Raw genomic sequence first — 27,915 nt, 5'->3', positions numbered from 1 at the left:
GTTACCATATAGCGGGTTGGATAATGAATGGATGGATGTATAGATAGGTAAAAGGTACTATATAATAGAAATGTGAAGGGCACTATATAATTAATAGATAGAACTATATAATAGAAATGTGAAGGGCACTATATAATTAACAGATAGGTGAAAGACACTATATAATTAATAGATAAATAGAAAGGCACTATGTAATTAATAGATAGGTAAACTGCGGTGGGTTGGCGCCCTGCCCAGGGTTTGTTCCTGCCTTGTGCCCAGTGTTGTCTGGGATTGGCTCCAGCAGACCCCTGTGACCCTGTGTTAGGATATAGCGGGTTGGATGATGGATAGATGGATAGATAGGTAAAAGGCACTATATAATTAATAGATAGATACGCAAATGACATTATATGATAGGTTGAAATTTGTCCCAAGGGCGCGCACACACACACACACACCAGAATAACAAAGAAGAAAGAAAATGTAAAAGGAAAACTTCTGACATGGCAGTCCCTGTCCCAGTGAGGCGCTATACAGGCATATTGCCTGTTGGTATAAAGGAGCCCCAGATGCATTTCTTGACACACTTGTGCTGAACGATTTGTTGTCTGAAAGTCCTCAGTATTCCTGTGTCACTGAGAGGACGTGCAGCATTGTTCATAATGGCACTCAGTTTTGTTTTCATCCTCTCCTCCTTTACTAACTCCAGGGCATCCAGTGTGTGTCCCATAACTGATTTTTGCCCTTTTCATTAGCTTGTTGATTTGGTGGGTCTCTCTTGAAGTGATGTCACAAGCCCAGCACACCACGGTGTAGAAAATCTCACTGGCCATCAAAGTTGTAGAAGATGTGAAGGATGTCACTACCCACTGTAAAAGAACACAGGGCAGAGCTGACTCCTTTTTCTTTGGGAGACTTTCTTCTCTAGTTCCTCTATGCTCCAAGACCAGTTCAGCCTGTGATAGATGTAGACCCCACGTCAATCCTTGAATAGTGACCTGGCACAGAGGCTCTTTGGTGTGGTCAATAAGCAGTTTGTTGGTTTTGCTGAGGTTCTGATGCAGACAATACTCTTTGCACCAAAACACAAAGTTGTCCCCCTGGCTCCTCTCCTCTGTCTCATCCCCCTTATCAAGACACCCCACAAGTGCAGAATGACCTGAGAATTTCTTCAAGTGACATGTTATTTTCCTAGTCCGAGGTGTGCAGAGTGATGAGAACACCAGACAGGCCTGTTCTTTGTGTTGCTCACACAGTCCTTGAGTGGTCTGCCTGACGGAGAGTCCATTATCAAGACCCCACAGGCTCATCCACCTGCATATCCCTGATTTTACCCCTTAACTGAGATGGCTGAATGGTATTGGAGAAATCAAAGAGCATCATCCTGCCAGCGCTGCCATCCTTGTTCAAGTGAGAATAGGCCTTTTATAGCAGACAGATAATTGTATCCTCCACTCCTCCAATAAGCAAACTGCAGTGGGTCCAGGTGGTCTACCACAAGATGGCTCATATAGTCCAGGACCAGCCTTTCAACGTTCTTCAGGACGAAATCATCAGGCGAAGAAGCAAATAGTGCAGGGTGTTTTCCACTTTCTGGAGCCTTCTAGACAGACGGAACAGGTGACAGGGGACACCAGGGTCAGCGCAGGCCTTAAGAACTTGACTCCAGCTGGTCCCTCAGCTTTTCCTCTGTGTAGCTTCCTCAGTTGTCTCCTTACTTGTTTTTCAAAGAAACGAGTTTAGTTCTGTATTTATGTGTGAAATTCCAAGGTAGGAAAATATTTAATTTGAGAAAACCCCACATATCACGTTTAAAAATAAAAAGCTGATGTTCACACTGGTCATGTAGATGGCCAGCGTTCAGAAGAGCCTCCCTGCACAACTTTTACTTTCCACCTGGCTTCAGAAAATCTAATCTTTTAAACTGCCCCCCCCCAATTCCTAACCTAAACCCCACTGTCTTTTGGATCGTCTTTTCCTTTCCCAACCCTAATCCTAATGTTCTTACCCCTCTTCCCTAATCCTAATCTTAAAGAGGGCGAGACAATGGAGGGATGGCTAGAATGCTGTAGGTCTCTACTGGGACAAATGGATGGGCAAGATGGAAGTGAAGCACAAGGAACCAAACAGCAGTGCCGGGCTGGAGTCAATGCGTGAGATCCCATGTTCCCGTGAGTAAGGATCCAGATTTAGAAATTCCAATTAAAAAAAAAAAGAAAGAAGAAAGCATATAAAATGACAAGAAGACCCCCAGACAAAAAGTTACTGTATTTTCAGTCATTTTAATAGTCGGGGGCCGTGTGCTGCGTTTCACTGGCAGTATGACAATCCCTAACCGTCTGCTGCCGGTGGTATCTCGGGTTGTCCTGGCTGCTGTAACGTTTTCTTTCAGACATTTGTATGCCATCAGATATTCGTTGATTTGAATTAACATGCCATTTGAGGTTATTCAGAGGGCATGTATTACCATCATACAGTAGTTTCTTTATCGTACCCCCTGCCCCATTTGCCTGATTTTCTATTGGATTGTAAATGCTGTCCTTTGCCTGCTGAAAGGACTCTTTACATACTGAGTAAAGGCAACATCTCCGTCTTCTTTACCTTTTAATGTCTTTTTAGAGATGGCCAGTGGTGGTACCCTTGCACCCCACAGCCTAAGTACTCTTCCATTAACATTAGACTTGTTGAACTAATGGAGGAAATCAACTCCAATTACCTCTTAGAAAGCCTCAATTATACCATTAACATCCCCCGGTGTCGAGCTAATGGCGAGAGACTTCATTTGCATAGCATTAACTTAATTGAGCTGGAGGTCTGTGGTCCACAAGAGCTAAACAATCGAGTGATAATGTTACTGATTGGGGTAGAGATGGTCTGATGGCGGCGATTTACCTGACAGTTTTATTAATTAACAGCTATCAAGTTACGCAGGCTTTTAATGCAAATAGATAAATAAATCAATAATGACAAGTCCTGCCAGCTCATCTGCATAAAGGGACCTGCCATCGTGGTAAACTGACCTCCACGTCCCACCTCAGTAAGCTTTTACATGTTAAGATGCTAAACAGCCTAATAATTCTGTCTATCCTTCCAGAAATAAAAGTCCAGCCTTTTAAGTTTTATTGATCACTAGCCGGGTAAGATTTTTTTCCCCATCGGAAATTGCAGCATGCTCCTTTTATAAGGCATCTTGAAATAAAACACATTTTCAAATCCAATGCTGGGATGATTTGGAGAATACGTTGAGCGAGGCGCTATGAAGACAAATCACCGGCAGACTGAGCACACCAGTGCATCCATCACAGCTCCCATTTAAGATTATGGAGAAATAACAATCAAGAAAAAAATCTGAGAGACTGTGCTATTCTGGTGGCTGTCCTGAAATGAAACCTGCCTCACTTTAGCAATCCCCTTAACTGTATACGGGCAGTTTTAATAATAATAATAATACGTTTTATTTATGTAGCGCCTTTCATACACTCAAGGACACTTTACAATTCATTAAACACATTAACAAGGTTTCTATTTAATGAAACGCAGATAAGCGTCAAGCAGGCAGAGCTGCAGCTGCTGTGGAGTCCACACTCTGCTCCGTTCAATACTTTAACTGTTGGACAAAATCCACAGGAAATATTCGTTTTATTTTCTGTAATTACGCCCGGATGGACCAAAGGAGGGATTACGCCTCCTCCAGACCACGAGGGGGCGACCGACCTGGTGGCTATGGGGACCACAGGAAAGGAGCATGGAAGCGCAACCCTATAGGGGCCCGTGGTCACCACCAGGGGGCACCCAGATACCTGGGGAGCCCTGGTCCACAGTACGTCTGCCACACCCGGAAGTGTTGGGGGGGGGGGGAAACTCCAGGGACACCCGGAGTGCATCCAGGTGCACAGCCGGCACTTCTGCCACACCAGGGAGTGCCAGCAGGAGCTCATTTGGAGGCACCTGGAGCACATCTGGGTGAACATAACAGGGACCGCCTCCCTCCATTCGAAGGCTGGAGTCGGGTGGACGAAGGACGAAGCTCGGAGGAGAGGAGTGGAGGCGGACCAGAGGAGAGAGGCCTGGACTGAGGGTGTTTAGTGCTGCGGCACTGGGTTGTGTGCTCACTTGTATATAATAATCTTAATACATAATTCGCCAGCCTCCTCACTCACTCACTCACGTCCGTCCGAAGCTGAATGCGCAGTCGCCCAAAAAACCTTACGAGACCGACATCGCAGCAGGCGGCGGATTTACAGCTGCAAAAATTCAAAGAGAAAGGCGACTTCAATTAATAATAATAATAATAAATTTTATTTATATTGCACTTTATATTTTAGCAATCCCAAAGTGCTACAGAGTAAAAATAGAATAATAAAATAAAAAAAAGAACAGAAGAGTCTATAAAATACTTTAACAAAATGACTTTCTAAAAAGATGAGTTTTTAGGTTTCGCTTAAAGGCCTCAGTCGACTGTGGGGCTCTCAGGTAATCGGGGAGGGCATTCCACAGCCTCGGCGACACCGATGAAAACGCCCTGTCACCCATGCTGCTGAGCTTAGTTCTGGGGACTTGAAGAGTGTTAGTGAGTACAGAGCGGAGGGAACGTAAGGAGTTATGGGGGGTAAGGAGTTCCTGTAGATAAAGAGGGGCATGTCCATAAATGCACTGATGGGTAAGAAGGGAGACCTTGTACCTGAAAGGCGATTTCGACTACAGCTTGAGGCCTAATTACGCATTCATTCAATACACCTATATCAGGTTTGTGGTGCTTATACTTATTGCTATTCCACACGTGCCAGTTTCATCTCACGTTGTCGAAACGGGCTGTTTGTCTAGTGTATAATAAATGTGTGTGTGGTGCTAAACCTACGGTGTCCGCTTGTCTGTGTCCGGGCCAGTTCCCACAGGAGGGAAAACAAGAAGAAAATATTCTGAACCAAATGGTGTACTAATATATTTAATAAAATATAGCAGAATAATATTTCAACCATGTAAAGTCAACAGCGGTATTAAGAACCATCATTACGGTCATTAACAAATGAGGAGAGACTTTAAGGTTCAAGCACTCTTCTAGTTTTCTGGAAACCCCAAGAACTCCTCATCGCTGAAGCTCAGTTGCTCACAATCACTGATATCACTTTCTTCGCTATCTTCATATATGATATTATCTTCAGTTCCATCTAAGGCATTGCTAATGGCAGCTTCCACCTGCAGCTACAGACTCTGCAGTACGCGAGCGACTCTCCACGTTAGTGTTTAGATCTGGACGGTGCATGTGTCCAAAACATTAACATTTATATGTTTCTTACATAAAAGCCATATGGAATGTTATTTACCTTGATTTATTTACTTACTTCCTGCAGCGTGAAGTCACAAGTAGACTGCAGAGCTTGCTGTGTTTGATCGACATGGGCATGCTCAAAAAATACACGTGTAATGCCACGAAAAGTGCACGCTGACACTTCAGTTCGTAAGCAATGGCACGAGAATGCAGTCAGACTTCTTTTTTGGGCACATACACCGTCCAGATCTAAACACTAGCGTGGAGAGTCACTCGCGTACTGTAGAGTCTATAGCTGCAGGTGGAAGCTGCTGTCGCTGTACTTCTGCAATATATATCTGCAATATAAGAGCAGATCGAATATTATTTACCTATTTACCTTGATTTATTTACTTACTTCATACAGCGTAAAGTCACAAGTAGACTGCAGAGCTTCCCGTGTACAGATACAAAGTACAGTGACAGCAAAAGTGCGACGTGCATTCTTTCTCTAACGTAGAATCCTCGTCATCATCTGAGTCAGGTCAGGTAATACACATCACGGTCTGGGACAGAATAGTTGCTCCATAAGACGCACAGACATTTCCACCTTTCTTTTGGGAAAAAAAAGTACGTCCTATGGAGCGAAAAATACAGTAATTATTTTTCTTAATCAAGCAGTGCACTGGATGATAGGAAACTCTTCGTTTTTGCCGGAGTTCCCAGGTAATGAAAATGTTGGCGAAATATTTAGGTTGATAGTCGAATTGTTAATACTCAGCCCTGCATCCTCTCACTTCTCTGTTACACTCTTTTAACTATGAATACAATGTTTTCATTTTATATTTATACATACTAGGGAGCTTCACTGCCTGCTGGCTTCGCTCAAGCGCCCCCCCGTCTGCGCTACGCGCCAACGACTCAATGCTCAAGTCGTGTATTCACTGTACGTTATCGTGCAGTGCACCATTACTGATATATATATAGCCCCACCCGGCTCCCCACTCCTGACATCACGCTTCCCCCTCCCCTTGGCCCGCAGCCTCTGCCTCAGATTAGTGCGAATATATCGCTCCTGCAAGCGAACTACGATTCTTAGCATGTTGAGTGAAGTCGCAAAATCAACCCGGAATGTTCAAGCAAATTGTAGAAAAAACCTGATCTATATCCTTTAAGTAGTTCTTTTGTTCACTAGCTAAGCAAACAGACAGACATGAGAGATGTTGGATTTTATATTTATAATAATAAAAAAAATCTTGGGTCGATACGTGATCTTCTCGGAAGACACTTTAACGTCATGTGAGACAAGGCAGTGAGACAAAAGAACAGCTGCTGTACAGGCTTTTAAATGATCAACGCGCAGTGTGACAAGCAGAACATGCAGCTTGGCGGCAGCAGCAGCAGCTGATCCATCCGCGTGTATTCAGCCCCCCCTTCACAATGCGAGCGGGAGAGACATATTCATAAACACAATAATCCAATCAATAAACAATCCTCCACACTCCCAGACGCGTTACCACCCTTCCACCCAGCTCAGCTCAACGTCTGGGATCTCCCACAGTCCTTTTATAGTCCGTGACCCGGAAATGCTCCTGAACCCCTGTCCATGTGACTTCTTAGCACTTCCAGGTCAGATCCAAAAGTCTTCTTTTCATCCCGGAAGCACGTCATTCCTCCTGTCACTGTGACTAAGACGTGCTTCCGGGTTATAGGGCACGTAAGAGTCTCTGGGCTCCCTGCAGCGTCCTCTAGCGGCCCCCATGGTATCCAGCAGGGCTGTGGATAAAAACTCCATTGTCCAGGATTCCCTCCTGGCCTTCGGGGCACCTCCATGCTGCAGGGAGGGCTCCATCTGGTGGCCTGGGGGTATTGGCCGGGATGAAAGGCCAGCCATATCCCACAATATATATGTATATATCTATACAGTTAGGTTCATAAATATTTGGACAGAGACAACTTTTTTCTAATTTTGGTTCTTTACATTACCACAATGAATTTTAAATGAAACAACTCGGATGCAGTTGAAGTGCAGACTTTCAGCTTTAATTCAGTGGGGTGAACAAAACGATTGTATAAAAATGTGAGGCAACTAAAGCATTTTTATAACACAATCCCTTCATTTCAGGGGCTCAAAAGTAATTGGACAATTGACTCAAAGGCTATTTCATGGGCAGGTGTGGTCAAGTCCATCATTATGTCCTTATCAATTAAGCAGATAAAAGGCCTGGACTTGATTTGAGGTGTGGTGCTTGCATGTGGAAGATTTTGCTGTGAACAGACAACATGCGGTCAAAGGAGCTCTCCATGCGGGTGAAAGAAGCCATCCTTAAGCTGCGAAAACAGAAAAAACCCATCTGAGAAATTGCTCCAATATTACGAGTGGCAAAATCTACAGTTTGGTACATCCTGAGAAAGAAAGCAAGCACTGGTGAACTCAGCAACGCAAAAAGACCTGGACGTCCACGGAAGACAACAGTGGTGGATGATCGCAGAATCATTTCCATGGTGAAGAGAAACCCCTTCACAACAGCCAACCAAGTGAACAACACTCTCCAGGGGGGCAGGCGTATCGATATCCAAGTCTACCATAAAGAGAAGACTGCATGAAAGTAAATACAGAGGGTGCACTGCAAGGTGCAAGCCACTCACAAGCCTCAAGAACAGAAAGGCTAGATTGGACTTTGCTAAAGAACATCTAAAAAAGCCAGCACAGTTCTGGAAAAACATTCTTTGGACAGATGAAACCAAGATCAACCTCTACCAGAATGATGGCAAGAAAAAAGTGTGGAGAAGGCGTGGAACAGCTCATTATCCAAAGCATAGCACATCATCTGTAAAACACGGTGGAGGGAGGCAGTGTGATGGCTTGGGCGTGCATGGCTGCCAGTGGCACTGGGACACTAGTGTTTATTGATGATGTGACACAGGACAGAAGCAGCCAAATGAATTCTGAGGTGTTCAGAGACATTCTGTCTGCTCAAATCCAGCTAAATGACGTCAAATTGATTCATGATACAGATGGACAATGACCCAAAACATACAGCCAAAGCAACCCAGGAGTTTATTAAAGCAAAGAAGTGGAAAATTCTTGAATGTCCAAGTCAGTCACCTGATCTTAACCCAACTGAGCAGGCATTTCACTTGTTGAAGACTAAACTTCAGACAGAAAGGTCCACAAACAAACAGCAACTGAAAGCCGCTGCAGTAAAGGCCTGGCAGAGCATTAAAAAGGAGGAAACCCAACATCTGGTGATGTCCAGGAGTTCAAGACTTCAGGCTGTCATTGCCAGCAAAGGGTTTTCAACCAAGTATTAGAAATGAACATTTGATTTCCAGTTATTTCATTTGTCCAATTACTTTTGAGCCCCTGAAATGAAGGGATTGTGTTCCAAAAATGCTTTAGTTGCCTCACATTTTTATGCAATCGTTTTGTTCACCCCACTGAATTAAAGCTGAACGTCTGCACTTCAACTGCATCTGAGTTGTTTCATTTAAAATTCATTGTGGTAATGTACAGAACCAAAATTAGAAAAAAGTTGTCTCTGTCCAAATATTTATGGACCTAACTGTGTGTGTGTGTGTATATATATATATATATATATATATATATATATATATGTGTGTGTGTGTGTACCAAACCCATTGTAAAGTCAATTCAGAATATTTATTTAAAAGAAATCCACAACAACAGTACTGTCTCAACACCTGCCTAATAAGAAAAGAAGCATAAGTTAGTATTTGTAGAATTGCAGTGTGTAACCACACATTGTTCATAAACAAATATGCCATGCAGCACCCATCTAAACGTCCATTTTCTGGACCTGATCTCAGAGCTGTAGATATCCAAGTGCTATTCCAGTAAAAGTGTTGCAAGACAGGCACTAAATCAACCATAACAGGGCACCCTCATACATGCTGGGGCTTTGAATTAAAGGGAGAACACGTCGACTCTTTAAAGATGGCACCTGAGCCAAGAACTAAAACAGGGCACAGGCTCTTTGAGGAAACAACTGTGGGTGCTGTGCCAGTAGCCACACGTTACTGTAGGTGGGCTTGTATTTGTAAAGTGGAGATGCTGAGAAAGGTTGTTTACTGTGAAAGAAGTTATATAATGGAAACCTAGAACTTTCAGATCTGGTGATCAAAACAGCATAAATAACTCCTGGAGGTGAAGTGGACGTGTTCTACTTCTTCTAAGAAAGTAAAAGACAGCAGCACACACACCAGATCAGCTTGGAGCATTGAGTGGGTGTGCAGAGTGTTCTTTTTGACCACCAGATGGCACACAATCTCTGTTCAGCTAAGGCTCTAACTGTGCGGCCGTCTGCCCAGCAGTTGCCTGTCAGGCCCCCACCAGACTGTGGGATTTTGTTGCCTCAGAAGGCAAATGCTTGAACTAAAGGTCTCTGTGAGGTGACTTCTACCCTGAACACAGCTTGACAAATTTGCTGAAAAATGTAACGTGTGTGGTCACTTCGTTGAGGTAAACACAAGAATAGGACGCTGGTTTGACCTACAAATGAGTTTTTAACTAATATAAAATTAAATACTGGCTCAGTACAGCTGGCCCTTTGTTATGGAAATGGTGCCACTTGATCCCATATAAAAAGACTCCTTTAGATAACTCTCCATCAGATAATGAAGGACACCCTTCCTCCAGTTTCCTCCTCCTCTACATAGCTGCCCTGATCCCATTTCAAAAGCGGATCAATCATTGAGAAGTACGAGCGGCTTCACCTGGGGAGGAAGGGACCGATGGCACGCTCTGTGTGGCATCCCCTGCTTGGCATAACTTCACATTGTAATGGCTGACAGGGAGCAGTGAGTGGGAGAGTACCAGTCAGCTATCTTGTTTGGTGTGATGTTCACCTTTATTTACTGTATTTAGCTGAGATCCATATTTTGTTTTTTTTTTCCATCCCAGAATGCTTTGGGTGTTGCTCTTCATATTCATACAATAACTGCAACTTATTGTTTTGTGTAGCGCGCTTGACTGACTGCAGGCGCAGAGCGCTGTGAACAATTCTAAAGTTACAATACAAGTGTAGGTTATACTAATTACTAAATACAGTACCCATACACACATAAATGCAGATTTGTTAAAACACACAGAAAACAAGGCAGAAACTGATTACACAGAAATGGAAGCCAACAATGTCTGTCCATTAACTAACTGACAAACTATGACAACTGTAAAAACGAAACTTAAAAACAAAGTCCCAGCCCTGGGGACCTTGGCCAACTGCCCACCTACCTGCTCCTGGGTTTTCTATAGTGGGGTCTGTGCTGGCCGTCCAGTTTGACCCATCTGTAGATTCCAGCGCTGACATTTCCATGTGCAGGAGAGCCATCTGACAGTAGAGCAGAAACGTTCTGTGCGACTCCAACTACAAATTAGTTTGCTGTTTCATTTTCCCCTTGAGAGCGGTTACTTCAGCTTGTATAATTTTTATAGTTTATTTCTTTTACTTGTTCCACAGCCACTCTTGATGGCAAAACAGTAAATCCCCAGCAGCTGCAGCCAACTGAAGCAAGTCCACCTCAAGCAGGACTGAGGATGGGGCGGGGTCAGATGTAGGCGGGGTTTGATGTCCAAGTGTCACCGTATATGAAAGATATGACATTAAATGTCTATGGATTGATTCAATTTGCAAGTACAGCAAAACCTTGGATTGCAAGTAACTTGGTCTGCAAGTGTTTTGCAAGGCAAGCAAAAATTTTTAACTTGATAAACGAGCGAGGTCTTACAATACGAGTAGTACGTATTGTGAACACGGTGAACGCGGCCCCAAGGGATGTGGCCGCTCCTTCGAAACCCCCTCTTAAACAGTGATACAATGGGAAACAAACACAGCTTCTCATCTCCTCTTTGCGGGATCAGTTGCTAGTCTCCTGCTGGCTGCCATGCCGCATGATCTGCATCTCGCGCGGAGCTTCGAACATTTAAAAGACCGCACTGCGGCTCTCCTGGTGTCTCACTGCCTTGTCTTTCTTCCCCCAGACATCCTCCACTCCGGTCGGAGGAGGAAGATTTTGTGTTCTTTTGATCAAGAGGCGGAGTTGTGGCGACCGGTTTTGACAGTGCGTGCGGATCGCTCCTGAAAGAGACTTGTGTTTGTTTCGCCTGTATTCGAATAAACTTTCTGTCTCTTGAAAACCCTGAGTGAACCTGTGGAACTTTGTGACCAAAGCGTGACAGTATACACTGCATTACGTGATCACAATGATTACGTGAGCCGATGGTTCTTTTCCCTTTCTCTCTTTTTCACTGTGGGATTGTGGGTAATCATCTCCCATGCTTGGTGTTAGCCGGCATGCCTCACTCATATAGTCAACATCTATACGAGCGTGTACTGTATACTAAAGCATTGTGACCACGTGTGTACGCGTAACAATTCTTTTCAAAGGTAAAGTGCAGGTTAATATGTTTTATGTATTTTTACTTTATATTTTGTATTAATCATTTTTATATGAATATGAGGGGGCTTCGCCCCCTACTTGCTTCGCTTGGCAGCCACTTCATGTCTCTGCTGCTCACATTTGTCGATTTCACTTTCACCAAACAACAAATCTTTTAATTCTCGCGTATACGCCTCTTCATTGGGAAGAAACACTACTTTTCCCTGATGGCAACACGAATTAGATGATCTACAAGTCTCTGACTAAAAGTTTAAATCCGAACAATATATTTGATCTCTTTTCACTGTTCCGTTGTTTCACTGACAAATAATTTTCATTTGTTAGCGCTTGTGCAATCTTTACTATCATTTTTTGGAGACTTTCAAATTTTTGTACTTTCATTATATCTGACCTGCTTTGCATGTGTATCGCACCAACGTTTCTGAAACTCTTTACGAAGTTCTACTTTGTCGTCTACTCTTTGTCCTTTATTTTCAGCCCCGAGTGTGGTTAAATCTCTTGGGACAAAGTCTCGTCTCGCGGGAGTTGAAAGTATCTCTCTGAGAAAGTATCATCTCGTCCCAGGCTAAAAAGTCTTGTCCCAGGATTTTTTTATATAATGGAGAGATTTTTGGGTTGTGGAACAAATCACCTGAGTGTCCATTATTTCTTAATGGGGAAATTCGCTTTGATATACAAGTGCTTTGGATTACAAGCATGTTTCAAAAATGAATTATGCTTGCAAATCAAGGCACCACTGTAATGGTATTCTTTAATTATTCCAGATAGTAGTTTATTTATTTCTCACTGTGTATCCCTTGCTGCACCAGAATGTGGTGGCAAGTCCAGTTATATGTCAATGGTTGTCTCTGCAGGCTGCGTGATCCTCATTCACAGCAGCTCACTTCTCCTGCTCCTTGAAATTGAAACCGCTAGGTAACATGATGTTCATGTCCGTAAAAATAAAAAAAATCAACTTAACTTACTGTACAGTAGAACCTCTGGCCATGAATGTTTCCGAACACGTACAAATTAGTGAATTTCCCCTTGGGATTAATAAAGTATCTATCTATCTATCTATCTATCTATCTATCTATCTATCTATCTATCTATCTATCTATCTATCTATCTATCTATCTATCTATCTATCTATCTATCTATCTATCTATTATATAGTGCCTTTCCCCTATCTATCTATCTATCTATCTATCTATCTATCTATCTATCTATCTATCTATCTATCTATCTATCTATCTATCTATCTATCTATCTATCTATCTATCTATCTATCTATCTATCTAAATCGGGTTACGATCCAAAAGTTCACCAAACTTTAGCATCTGTTCACGACCACACGCTCTGGTGGCGAACAAAAGCACTGATGACCCATTTCCCGTCTGGTTCATACGTGCCAATGATTTCCCATTCTCCATTTCCCATCTTCTTTTGTTTGCATATACAAAGACGAAGCACGTGTTCAGTCTCTCCCTGTACATCGTTCTCAGTTAGACGTGCGTTCATTCGCTGTGAACTCTTTGTGCTCTATTTTGTGTGCTTTTGCATTAATTTTGCATTTAACCATGGCCTCTAAGCAAGTGAAAACCCCTGAAATAGAAGAAATCACAAGAGAGAAAACACCTGAAGGAGAACGTCCCTCCGTCGCGGAGCTGTCCCTCAAAACTGTAACCTCCTCTCCACCCAGCTTCCTCCTCACTTCCTTCACGCTAGAACTCGACTCATGCAAGGTTAGTTTTTGTGGTTGTTTTCAATGTTTTTACATTTAGTTTACTATTACACTGTGGATTCTATGGTAAAAATAAAAATCTTTAAAAAAATAAATATTTACATGCAGTTTGTACGGTTTGGAACGGATTAATCGTATTTACATACGATCTTATGGGGAAATTACATTCAGGTCGTGACCAAATCGGGTCGCGTCCAGAGTTTTGAAATGAATTATGGTCGTGACCAGAGGTACCACTGTATGTAGAAAGATGGCTCGGTGAGACCTTATGCTACAGTTACTGAAGGTGCTCTCAATGTTTCCGTTACACTAAAAACAGCCTCATGGCTGCGTTATCTAAAGATTATAATTATTTATTTATTTCACTGTAATTTGTGGTGTGGCGCTCTGGTTGAGGTTTTGGACTTTAAACCCTGAGGTTACAATACAATACAATACAGTTTATTTTTGTATAGCCCAAAATCACAGGAAGTGCCGCAATGGGCTTTAACAGGCCCTGCCTCTTGACAGCCCCCCGAGCTTTGACTCTCTAAGAAGAAAAGGAAAAACTCCCAAAAAAACCTAGTAGGGAAAAATGGAAGAAACCTTGGGAAAGGCAGTTCAAAGAGAGACCCCTTTCCTTTTAGGTTGGGCGTGCAGTGGGTGTCAAAAGAAGGGGGTCAATACAATACAATACAATACAATACACAGAACAAATCCTCAATAAAAAATAAAATTTTTGAGAAGTACGGAGCAGAATTTAACAGTAGATGATATCACATAATAAGATTTGGATAATTTTAGACTCCTGGAGACCTCATCCATCAAGCTGCCTCCCCCATTTGGCCACTCTATGGCTAAAACAGTGTTGGGCCAGCCAGTCCGATGAAAGGACCCCTCTTTCTCACGATTCCTGTGATCCTCCATCATGGATGACTTTTTACCTTAGGCAGGCAAAACAACTTGGCAGGTGGGCCGTGGCACCAAGTGCCACATTTGAGTACCGAGAAGAAAAACAGAATAGGTGAGGGTTAGTATCCAGTTCTAACTATCATGTTACTTATGTTTTAGTGCTAATGACTAACAACAGAAATGCAGTCTGTACAGTTAATCAGCAGCTCTAGTCAGGATATGCTATACTGAAGTAGTGAGTCTTCAGCCGGGATTTAAAAGCTGAGACCGAAGGGGCATCTCTTACAGTAGCAGGCCGACCATTCCACAGTTTAGGGGTCCTGTAACTAAAAGCTCGACCTCCCATTGTTATTTTATTAATCCTTGGAACCATAAGCAGACCAGCATCTTGCGATCTTAATGTGCACTTTGGTTTGTAAGTCATGGTTTGTAAGTCAGGTTGTGGGTTCAAATCCCGTCACTTGACACTATGTGACCCTGAAGGGCGCTGGTCACTTGACTCGCCAGAGATCCAATTGGGAAAAGAAAAGAAATGCAACCAAATGTTGTAAGTCACTTTGGACAAAGGTGTCGAGCAAATAAGTAAATGTAATTTAATGCTAGTACGCCACATCATATCATTTACAGATCCAGACAACAAGTTTAGCTTGTAACTTCAGCACAGGTTTAAAATCTCCATCGGGTACTTCTTGACAAGATTTTATGTTTAAGAATTTTGAACCACAATTAGGCAAAGACCCTCGACATCCAACTGCTAACAGCAGCCCATGGATCTTTTCATCACTTGAACAGGAATCTGCTGTCTATGAGAGCAGTGTCTGCCACATGATAATGCGAAATGGTATTAAAAAATAATTTTATGTAAACAACTAGTACAGTACGTGTAATTATCATTGTTATTTTTGAATGTGACTCACTGTTACAAAAATACATAATAAATAAAGTGGTGAGAAACTGTGACTTGAAAATGTGAAAAGTCTGAATTAGCATAGGCAGCCCTAATTTGAGGTGTTCATAGGGACTGTAATGAGGTAGAAGTACATGAGCAACACGAATAGTCGCATCAAGAGATTAGAAATGTTAAAAAGTGTGCTTGGTCTAAATATTCTCGACTGTAATAGAAATGGGTCACTCTCTGATTGAGGTCCATAGTGGGCTAGCAAAGGATCACAAATTGAAAATCACATCATATCCGTAATCAGTGACCTTAAAATAATCTAAAACAGTACCCCACTTGCTTATGCTTGAAATCTGTTCATGGGAGTGGCTCTTGGAGGACTAGGACCACCAGTAAAGAATCAAATATCAAAATCATATTAGTGATCAGTAAACTTGACACTCCACACGCCTATATTACCCCCATTTTTTTTTTTTTGGAGTTTTGTGAAATGGAGTAACTTGACTGCAGCTTGTTCATCTTTTAGTATCCTGTATGTTTTAAAAGCCCCCTGCTGCTGCTGCTGCCTTTCACAGTAAAATGATGAGGGAGCAAATCTAATACTTTTAGTTCAACACCTTCTGTAAGGTGCAGGGGTGGCGCTGCTGCCTTGTAGTAAAGAGACCAGGGTTTGTATCCCGGGTCCTCCCTGTGTGGAGTTTGCATGTCCTCCCCATGTCTGTGTGGGTTTCCTCCCACAGTCCAAAGACATGCAAGTTAGTTAGGTGGTTTGGCTTTCCTAAACAGGCCCTAGTGTATAGTTGGGGGGTGTATGTATGTATGTATGTATGTATGTATGTATGTATGTGTGTGTGTGTGTGTGTGTGTGTGTGTGTGCGTGCGTGTGTGCGATGGACTGCCATCCTGCCTTGCGCCCTATGCTGGGTTAAATAAGCCCCAGCAGACCCCCGTGACCCTATTTGGGACAAAACGGTTTAGAAAATGACTGAATTTACACCCATCTGTATAGTGGCTTAAATACATCTGCCATGTTGGGGATGGACGTGTATTCCAGTTACCTGTTCTTATTAATGATGTCTTATGTCTGGAAGTTTTTATTTCACATTGTAAGAATCTGCCCAGTGCCACAGAATTGAAAGTAGATTTACAATGTAGGCGATTTGTGGGATTGTTGAGGATTTGATGGAGCATTTTAAGAACCAGGTTCTTATTTAGCTGTGCTTACTGTCTTAATCGGACGCACACATGTTGTCAAAGATGCAGGTTAAATCAAAAGCAAGTGCTGTCTTGCAGAACAGATAAGTAAAACATATGGAGAACGTGGCAATTCACACTAAAGTCGTTCAATTTCCACCAATCTATCCATCCATCCATTATCCAACCCGCTATATTCTAACTACAGGGTCACAGGGGTCTGCTGGAGCCAATCCCAGCCAACACAGGGCACAAGGCAGGAAACAAACCCCAGGCAGGGTACCAGCCCACCGCAGGGCACACACACACACACCCACCCACCAAGCACACACTAGGGACAATTTAGGATTGCCAATGCACCTAACCTGCATGTCTTTGGACTGTGGGAGGAAACCCACGCAGACACGGGGAGAACATGCCAACTCCCGAGGAGGACCCGGGAAGCGAACCCAGGTCTCCTAACTGCGAAGCAGCAGCGCTACCCACTGCGCCACCGTGCCGCCCATTTCCACCAATCCAACCCTGTAATCTGTTTTGGTAGTAGTAAGTTTGGGGGTCACTGTGTATGTGCCCTGTGATGGACCGGCGCCTTGTCCAGGGCTCATACTCATTAATTCAGTGAAAAAATTTGTTTTTAGTCCCACTGGAGCAACACAATCAAAAATGCAGCAGCAGAACATTAAATAACATGCAGCAGACACAGATCACTAAACAAGGCATTGGCTATAAATACTAGAAATAAATAAGTATGCAACACTACATATAAAACAATACAAGAAAATGTCAGCTACAAACATTTAAGATGTACCAAAGAGAAGATGTAACAGACAATGTAACTTGAGCTGCAGGATGATCCATAAAATTGAATCAGTAATGTCGGTGCTTACATAATACAGGTCAAGCAGACGATCGTATGGGCATTTGCAGTTTCATAGCCCATGGGCAATAACGCTTTGTGAGTCCACCTCTGGAATGGCATCAGATGCTACAATATGGATTGCCAGACAGCGGGGGGATCAAACTATTTATTGCTGAGGAGTGCAGGGTCTGAGACGATACAAAGGGCTTTTTATTATTAAGTGACTTTGGTCTTAAATGTCCTGTGTGGATGACAGTGTGGTGACCTGGGGCCTCATTTATAAAATTTTACATGGATTTGAGTGTGAAAATATGTGTATGCCAAAAGCAATGGGAAAATATATAAGGCAAAAAATAATAGTAATACTGCCATATGCAAATTTCTACACAGTTTACCCTTTATAGGTCACAGTCATCTAGTAAATGTGTGTTCCTGAATGTGCCTCTATGCTAATCAACCTTATCCATATGCAGTCACTGTTTTATCTCGATACAGTTCTCTATTATGCGACTTTCCTCTTTTTGTATTCTTTATTGTGTAGCCTTTGTCAGAAGGCCTGAAATCCCATAGACTTACCACTGTTTATAAGGTATTGTACTTTATAATTTCTCCCCACCTTCCCTTCTACATCTATAACCTCAGGTAATTACATAGAGTAACAGACAAGCAGGAGTTAAGTTACAACTTTAAATAATGTATTATTGATGATATCCATGAAATAATAACAATAAGCAAAGTAAATGTGAACATTGGCAACCATACAACCTGATAAATGCTGATGCGTAGTTTCAGGCGGCACACAGACTTGTCAGTTACTTTAAATGTCTCCAGTTAAGTCATCATTTTTAGTCGGATTTCTTAAGGACAGGCCGCATGTCTGTCTCAATATGGCTGCCGAGTTGTACTTTTCAGTGTGGTCTTCTTTTCAGTCCATAGTGTGTGAGATGCTCCTTCATTGTGATGGTGTGTGAGAAAGAGAGGGGGGTAAAGCAACCGAATTTCCACATCCTTTGTCCAAATCCTTACACCAACAGGGCGTCGTGCTACAGAATGGCCTCTGATTCAAAGTAATCCCAAACAGCCAATGGGGGCACAAAATACCTTTCACACCTGCCCCCAAAACCATTTGTTGAGCTGATGCCTGCCCACTGGGTAGTTTGGCCTTCCTTTGGGTGTTGATTGAGTGGGTCCTGCTGAGAATCAATCACTGGCCAAACTGGTTTTAGGCACTTCCACTGACCATAAAATTCCTCGCTCAGTTCCCTGGGGGGTCAAACCATTGCTGTTCTTATCAATGATGTAACACTAATATTACATTGCTTTGTCTAAGTTACAAATAAAGACATACAAAATATTTATCAACTTACATACAAAATTTCACAACACAACAGGCACGATGCTGCAGACATTCACTGGCTGGTAGAGCAGCCTCCCACCTGACGCATCGAGACCCCATAACCTGCTTTCAGGAGTATCTGGCTGTGCCCTTCAGCTGAGCACACAAGATCACGCATAGCATTATAGCACATCTCTGCGTCCTGGGGGTCTGGGAAAGATGTATGGTGCCAGTGTTGGAGTGGGTATCCGCTATTACCTGGCACATGTCATGGCGTGATTGGTGTTATAGTGAATAGTACAGGCCATATGACACACTGAGGGTTATCTGTCGGTTTCCTTACCAATACGCCAGCCACCACCTACAGCGCCATCACGTTTGTCAAAGCTACTTTGCCTCAAAATAAATGAATCACGGGTTGACCAAGACCACAGTGTTAGGAGGTTTGTCAGTCTCTCCTTGACATCACAGATGACTTGTACGTTAATGGAGTGTCCGTGTCCACAGTTAACAAAAGTTGCTTCATTCTTGCTAGGTGCCCTTATTGTAATATGTTTGCAGTCAACTGCTCTGATTGCGTTAAGAGAACCGGGCATGGCTGCAAGTTACCATTTTTATGTTCTCAAAAATATGTTATGTGCTATGTCTGTACACCCACACCATAACTTGATGTAGTGCTTCGCTGGTTGGTTACTGGCTTCCAGCACAGTGGCCATGACAGTGAAGCTTGGCCTGCGAGATCCCTGACCTGACCCTGACAACAGGTAGCCGATGCATAATCTGACAAAAAAACAAATACGCAGCATTGGCCCTCTTAAAAGGGAACTAAAATACGTCTGTGCCTCACATTTATCACCTTTGAGGTTTAATATGTTTGTCACGTTAACATGCATTGAGACACCTCTCAGTGATAATGAATTAGTATATTATCATTTCTATCATAGAGGTATTATTATAATATCTTATACCATGATTATATTATTACTAGTCATTAAGCCCGTTACAATAACGGGCGCTAGAACAGTAGTGCATAAACATTAGTTGGAACAGTCTATATTAAATGGCAAGGGACCTTGACCTCATTCTGTTTGTTGGTCGTATTTTTCTTTGTCGTTCAGCCTTTCTTTTGTTGATGTTTACTTGCTGAGCTGACCGTTCTTCGTGGGTTGCCGCCGTGTATTGTGTGTCTTTAATTTTCTGTGACAGTAATACTGTCTTGTACGTCCGCTGGCTTGTACGTCCGTAATATACCTTTAATTTTCTCTGGCGGTAATACAGGCATGTGCGTCGGTAATATGCCTTTAATTTTCTCTGACAGTAATACTGGCTTGTATGTGGCTGTAATATGCGTCACTGCATTGTGTACCTTTAATTTCCTCTCGTAGTAATACTGGTTTGTATTTCCGTAAAACGCCTGTAATTTTCTCTGACAGTAATATCGCCGTTGTACCATGCCCCGCGCATGCGCACATCACCAGAAGACACACACACATGGACACCTGGACGCAAACAGGGATTTTATTAAAGAGGATGATACTATATCCATTTAGCAGGTTTGGCTGATCAAAGACCCTGGGGTGGTCAAACCATTTCCCAGTTTCCGTGAGATATGTTGTGTATGCATGGCTCAAAGCTGCTGTAAACATACGCACATTCCCCGTCAAGTTTTCTTTTATAAATCCAGTTTGCATGGGAAGTTGCGTGTGTGTATTTCGAGCCTCTCTTTGTGCATACACAAGCTTTTTAAGTGAAGCTCCTGGGCGGTTTTAACCACCCACTGCAGGAACTGTACAAGTTAGTGAGGATGAGGAGGACTGACTGATTTTTTCCCCCAGCCATCCTGGTTCCTACATCCTAAATTTGAAGTTAGCAGGCTGGAAATGTTTGTGAAAGAGTTTTATTAAACACTTCATTAGAGTTTAGAAGAATTATGAGGCTGCCAGTACGTATGGTTATAGTTATAGTTACCGTATATACTGTACTCGCGTATAAGTCGGGTCTTGAAACCTGAAAAATCGATCATAAAATCAGATCCTGACTTACACGCCCGTTCAAAAATACAACACTTACATTTTTTTTTTTCTACATTTTCTTGCTTCCTCCAATCTCACATCAGTTTCTCAAAAACATTGAATTTTGTTGCAGCAGCGCAGTTACCAATTTCTTTCTCTGTTTCAAGAACGTTTAATTTAAAACCAGTTTCATATTTTCTTCTGATCGAACGCTCCATCGTAGATAAGGGATGCTCTTACGATAAAGGTGTATGAGGGTGTTAGATACAAAAAACACAAATCAGTGCAAACGTCTCTTTGGAATAGTTCGGGTATTACCATGTGGTCACGTAGGCACAATACATAGAAAAAGAATAGGCCGTGTGCTCTGTGGTTACTCTCTCAGGTGGGCGTTACACTATTGGTCCAAGAGATTATGATATGCTGAGTTTTCCGCATTCGACTTCTACGACCAACATTATAAAATACCGGAAATTATACAGTAGATAGATAGATAGATAGATAGATAGATAGATAGATAGATAGATAGATAAAATCAAGCCCCGACTTATCTGTGGGTGAACTTAAACGTGAGTATATACGGTAATTGTTATTACAATTTAGGATGTTGAATCAAAGGTTAAGTGTGTGCTGTTCACCTGCTGTTCACTTGTTTAATGCCAAACACAATTTCCACAGCTCGCCTTGCAGGAGTTTGATAAACCAACCATTGAAATGTATCCAGGCGGCATGGTGGCACAGTGAGTAGTAGTAAGGAGACCTGGGTTTGCTTCCCGGGTCCTCCCTGCGTGGAGTTTGCATGTTCTCCCCGTGTCTGCGTGGGTTTCCTCCCACAGTCCAAAGACATGCAGGTTAGGTGCATTGTCAATCCTAAATTGCCTAAACCCTGTGTTGGCTGGGATTGGCTAAAGCAGACCCCCATGATATAGCGGATTGGATAATGGATGGATGGATGGATGAAATGTATCCGGAAAACTGGAATCCCCTCATTACCCTCCACCACACCCTCAAGCAACGCAGAACATCGGGGAACCCATTAGGTCAGGTTCTCACTCTTAGCAGGCCAAGCACTAACAGCTGCTGGTGGCGGCAGCAGCAGCTACATAGCGCCTGCCTTGCAGTCTTGAGACGGTCTTTAACTACACTGCAGTTTGGCCAGGCGTCTGCTTGTTACAGCCATAACATGAGTGCAAACAATCGAAGTCTTTGAGAACGATGAAATATGCATGGCTATCCGTGACGGACACATAAAGTAAAGCAATTAGCCGCGTAATCCTAGAGAGTTGTGGGCGACCGGCTGCTCTGGCCTCCCTCCCTTCTCCCGCTTCCTCAACATCCCCCCCCCCCCCCCCCCTCCACTCCCGGATTGCTCCCTCTCTGTATTAGTTAAATGTATTTTGTGTGTCCGCATCCCATCAAATCAAGCAACACTTCCTCTAATTGGCTTATAAATAATACAGCTGGGCTCACATTATAATTTAATCAGCGGTAAACATTGCAGGGGCCGTCTGTAAAGAATCTATCTCTCATTAATTTCTTAATTTCAGGAGATGGAATGGAAGGGGGGGTCAGGGGGATTTGGAGATCGGATGAACGGAGCCACAAGGATTGCCTCGGGCTGGGTAGAGGGATAGTTAAAAAAAAAAAAAAAAAAACGAAAACTAAAGGCAATGTGCTGTTAGTTCTTGTTAACGGATGTAATTCATTCCAAGGGATTTTTTTTTTTTAATGCATTTTTTTTTTTTAGCCGTGTATGGAAATCCAGTGGAAAGGATGGATATGCATCCGTGGGGGGGGGGGTTCAGAATTGGTAAATAAATGCTACAAATGAGTGACAGGGACTCATCAGATCTGTCACCGGATTGAAAACGTCAAGGTTGTGTGTGGATAGAAACCTCTAGAAACGAATTCGCCTCTCGTGAGCCTCCCCACCAATTTGATCTTTCGTTTCAACTGGGTCTATGAATATTTCATACCGAGAAACATAAATATTAATCCAAATAGCTTTGTGGTTGTTATTATTTCTTTTTTTTAAGACAAATATTTATTAAAAATTTAGGATGGCCACCCCAGTACAGCACATATAACTAGACCCACTTTTAAGTGTGCCGGCACCAAATGACCAGGCTAAAAGGCCACTCATTGTAATCTTGGCCACTAATGCAGTCATTGAGACACACTGCAGTCCAGGGAGTTCGTGGCACAAGCCAGTCCCAAACTGCTTTACGAGGCGATGAAGAAGAAGAAGAAGGAGGAGAAAACAATGCATGGCCATAGTGTAACAGAGCACTGCTTACCACCATGTGCTACAACTAACAAACTGTATAGCAGTCATCCCAAGATGGTTTATCGTGTAGGGTCCAATGGTGACCCTATATTCCCCTCTTACTGAAGGATTACGTGGTCTGCTGTTGCTGCACATTTGGGGATCGGCTGTGAATCGGCACACGTCACGGTGCAGGATGACTTGGAGTACCGTAAAGTTTGTGCAAGATGGCCACCCAAACAGCTTACTGATCTGCACACTTCGGTGAATTTCAGCAGGTGTCACTCCCTCTGCCTAAAGCAGCGCGAGTTTTGAGTAGCTGCAAATAACTATGGTGTCATAACAGAAATGGATGCCTGGCTAAATCCTGGAGACAGAGATGAGAATTAAATAAATGATAAATATAAATACAGACGGGGACAAATTTGTTGGGCCCCCTTACAGCTCATTGAAAAAGTGCTGTACACCTCTTGAAATGTGATGGAATATAAAGCCATTGACCCCTGTGTACCTGCATGCCTTTGAGATGTCACCAAGTAAAGCAAAGCAGGTGTGAGATCAAGTGTTGCGTATTCCGCACAGATCTTCTAAAATGGCCTGGACACATTTTGTTGGGACCCCTAGAAAAGATCCTAAATAATTGGATTTGAATGATTTTTCAAACCCACCGTTTCCTTGAATTTGTATCACACACGTCATCAATCGTGCAATCGGTCACTCAGCCTATTTAAATAGAGAAAAGTCGTCACGCTGCTGTTTAGTGTCATCGAGTGTCCCACACTGAACATGGACCAGAGAAAGCATAGAAGAGAATTGTCTGAGGAGATCGGAAAGAAAATGATAGAAAAGCATGTTAAAGGCAAAGACTAGAAGACCATAATCTCCAAGCAGCTTGATATTCCTGTGACAACAACTGCAAATATTATTAAGAAGTTTGAGGTCCGTGGGACTGTACCCAACCTCCTTGGACGTGGCCGCAAGAGGAAAATCGCCCCCAGAATGGCTAGAAGGATAGTGGGAATGGCAGACATACTGTACTGTAAAGTCAAGGGCAAATTCGAAAGACATACAAGCTGAACTCCAAGGTGAAGGACCACCAGTGACTGATCACACCATCTGACACCTTTTGTATAGCAGTGGGCTCAATGGAAGAAGACCCAGGAGGACTCCACATAATGGAATTTGCCGAATTGCATATTGACAAGCCACAGGTCATCTGGGAGGTGGTCCTTTGGACAGATGAGACACAACAGGAGCTTTTGGGCAAATCACATCTGCTCCATGTTCACAGATGAAAAAAATGAAGAGTTCAAAGAAAAGGACACCATAGCTACTGTGACACATGGAGGAGGCTCACTTATGTTTTGGGGCTGCTCTGCTGCATCTGGCATGGGGTGCCTTGAGTCTGTACAAGAAACAACAAAATCTCAAGACCATCAAGACATTCTGGAGCGAAATGTCATGCCCAGTGTCAAAAAACTCTGTGTCAGTCACAGGTCATGGACCCTCCAACAGGATAAGGAGCCAAAACACACAGCAAAAAGCCCCCAAGAATGGCTAAGAGCAAAACATGAGACTATTCTGAAGTGACCTTCTATGAGTCCTGATTTGAATCCCATTGAATATCTATGGAAAGAACTGAACCATGCCATCTGAAGAAGACCCCCTTCAAACCTGCCATAGCTGGAGTAGTTTGCTCAGGACGAGTGGGCCGAACGACCTGTGGACAGGTGCAGGAGTCTCATGGAGACTTTTACAGTGACTGCAAACTCTAAAGGTTGTGCAGCAAAATATTAGGTTAAAGGTCCCATCATTTTTCTCCGTCCCATTTTAATTTGTGTTATTATTTTATATATTCTGTTGGATCAAAACTCAAAAGCAAAGTCTGATTTTTGTTAAATACGTAATAAACAGTGATGAGTGGCGATGACTTTTGTCAGTTTCAAGTCCTTTCTGAGACCATTTTGTGTTCTTCTGTTTTCACGGAGGGGCACCAACAAATCTGTCCACGTCTGTAAATGCAATGTGTGCTTCGGACCCCAGGTTAGTTACCCGATTGACCACGTGAGCTAAGTAAAGGCAAACATCTCATTTTGAGTTTAGGCCGCTCTAATGAGAACAACCTTTTACTATCTGCCAGCAGATTCTTTTGTTTAGAAAGGCACCACACTTGTATTTCATTTCATGAAGGAACTTCTATAGAAATTTGTAAATACAAAGCGTCAGACATTAAAGCTTGTAAAGGAATTGATAAGCGTAGCAGAATATTGTAACAGTGCTACTTCAATTGCCTACACCTCCCAGCATCCCTGGTAATATTATACCATTGGGCAACTTCTGCCTGATGTGGGGGTTGCTGGGAAGAAGGATAATCACGCACTCTCTTTAAAAAGGAGCCAAAAAGAGTAGAGGGGATCGCAATCCCCTCTGGATCTCAGCATTTGTGTACCAGGACACAAGGAAGTCAATGGCGGGTATAGTTTTACCCTCTCACGTTGTAGCAGTCACGAGGATGCTAAGGTTCACTCTGTCCGTCTGTTTGTTTCTGTGCTTGTCCTGTGTCTGCTTGTTTGTGTGATTTTTGTCTCAGCTGGATACGTCTTTGTCTGACGAGTGTTCCCAATCACGGCAAATCTTCAAGCGACAACTGGAACCTGCTAGGACAAAACTTTACATTTCACTCAGGGGGCTTTTTGTGGGGGCTTCTCATTCTATTCACCGCCATCTTCTGCCCTTGATGTCCTGGACTGTGTTTGGACATTATGGTAATATTTTATTGTACAGTGTTTTGTTCGGTTTCCTTTGTTCTGTATTTGTTAAATAATGATCGCCATCAGGGCTTCTGCATACGTGTTGTTTATTTAATAATTGTCATTTTTGCCTTCTTTATTTGTTTAATGTCTACTTTATTATCGAATTAATTTGATCCTCTTTATATGTGTCTCTATGTGAGTGTGTGCTTGCTGGGTCAAACCTGGGTGTGAAATAAAGAAATCGCCATCTCCGGATGGTGCGACTGATAAAACCTGACAGGGTAAAACTAGACCTGCTGTTTGACGTCCTTGTGTCTTGGTAGGCCAGTGCTGAGATTCAGAGCTCTTAATTAATGCGATAGTTAAAGATAAGACGATAAGATCCTAAGAACTTTTACATGACCAGAAGCCATTGTCGGACATCCTTGCCTGAGAATTCATATATCACCAGACATTTTAATTAAAAAAATTTTAAGTTATTGCCTACTTCATCTTTTTTTTCTTACCATCTTTCTAATGATTTTTATCTTTCAGGGTCTTCTTCCTGGACCTGCCCAATGAGCTCTGCATAGAGCGCCTGACTTTAAGAGCAATTGATCCTGTGACCGGGGATAGGTCAGTAAGAAGATGCGGCTTTTGTACTTTGATTGCTCTTCTTTCGGACCACCTAGATGGATAACTCCAGGGTTTCATTTTTGTCTCGACAGGTACCACTATCTGTACAAAGCTGCTCCTAGCCAACAAGTACAAAGTCGCCTACAGCGCAACCCCCGGGACTCTGAGGAGGACCTGCTCCGCCGTCTTGCTATACACCACGACAACGTCCACGACCTACAAGAGTTGTACCGGGACGCTGTACATGTGAACGCAGACCAGGACCCTCACTCTGTGTTTGAGGTTTTAGAAAGCAGGCTGGTGAACCGGCCTCCCAAAACTGTCAAGCGGCAGCATCTGACTCACTTCTGAATGCAGGCCGAGCTAAGACCCCCTAGACAGGCAGATAAGGATGCGCACTGTTGATTCTGATGGCAGAACCCTTCTCTCTGCTTCCTAAAAATCAAATCTTAAGCAGGTGGGCAGATACTTTTGTAGATTTGATTCTGTAATCTGCAGCCCGTCCCCTGTGTAATGAAGTGAGGGGGATAGGATGAAGGTGAATACGAGTCATGGGTAGGGATATCTGACAACATCATAGCGTGAAACCATCTGAGTCACAGTGCTGCGCCTGGATAGTTTTAAATGTTTAGGTACTTAGAAAATGCATCTAATAGTCCCAATGGCTGCCTTTGGTCTCAATAACACTTAAAAAGCATCAGTTAAGTGGCAATTCACTTCTGCGTAGTGTGGCCTCCTAAAATAACTGGAATGGTCAGAGTTGGCCAAAGTGTATGAAACGCGCACATCTTAATATGAGGTGAATAATCACTTTACTGATGCATTGTAAATGTTATTAAAGGATAAGGTTGGCATTTCTCAAGTTGTGCACTTACAGTTTTAACATACTGTACAGTTTTAAAATCATAAAATTACTGTCTGTAATCCTTCTTAACACTTTAAAGGATACGTTTGGTTATTTTCAATTGAAATTTATTTCTTCACGAACATGGTATATATGCATTTTTGATGTGAAATTGTATTCCAAAGTCCATTATTTTCAAAACTCCCATTCCCACACTGGCCTTTACAATTGGAATTAATGGGGCATGGGAACAGTCGGGAAAACAAGCGCCTCAAAACTTGACAATCACGTCCATTTTTCAAGCCAAGACAGTTGTGGAATATCAGTCTGAGTCTTGTGAACTGGCTTATATGTGTCACGTTTGGTTTGGTAGATGCAGCCATTTCAAAAGAAAACCCGCTGTAATGCAAGAGTCAGAGATAAAACCCAGTGAACTGTTTGTGCCAGGTGGTTGGTTTGGTTTTGATCTACCTCCATATTTACGTGTGAATTTTCTCAAGCGAATAAAAAAAAAAAACATGTCCTTACTGTGAGAAAAATACTACTGGGAATATGTGATAAAATGTTTATTTCCAGATTCCTTTTTGTTGTCACAAACATGCGTTGAAAACACAGAAGGCATGTTTTCTTTTATCGAAACTCGAAGAGGACTGGGGCCGGGTGCGGTAAGGCAGGACAGGCAACAAATTAGAGTTTGAGACGCCAACCGGGTCGCCCTGTTTAGTAATGTTTGGCAATGCAAACAAAAAAATCTCAAAATTCAACAAAAGTAAATCACCACTCTGGCTGGACCAATAGGCTCTCCTCCGATAGCTCTTATATCATTTTAAATGGGTCAGTCGTTTGGAAGTGCCGTTTGACCGTTCGCCTTTAG

General features: G+C 42.8%; 1 protein-coding gene across 2 annotated transcripts in view; it reads left to right on the top strand.

Moving 5' to 3' along the window:
• Positions 1-27,405, top strand: part of ak8 (adenylate kinase 8) — a 175,881-nt gene extending 148,476 nt beyond the window's left edge. For both annotated transcript variants that reach the window (XM_051931801.1, XM_028808573.2), the window contains exons 13-14: positions 26,117-26,197; positions 26,290-27,405. In XM_051931801.1, the coding sequence (XP_051787761.1) occupies positions 26,117-26,197; positions 26,290-26,548 (340 nt within the window). In that variant the 3' untranslated portion in view covers positions 26,549-27,405. The remainder of the gene's footprint in view (positions 1-26,116; positions 26,198-26,289) is intronic.
• Positions 27,406-27,915: the final 510 nt, after the last annotated feature.

This window comes from Erpetoichthys calabaricus, chromosome 9, assembly GCF_900747795.2.
Source record: "Erpetoichthys calabaricus chromosome 9, fErpCal1.3, whole genome shotgun sequence".
Lineage (NCBI taxonomy): Eukaryota > Metazoa > Chordata > Cladistia > Polypteriformes > Polypteridae > Erpetoichthys > Erpetoichthys calabaricus.
The sequence above is the reverse complement of the archived record's forward strand: the minus strand, read 5'-3'. Positions and strand labels throughout refer to the sequence as shown.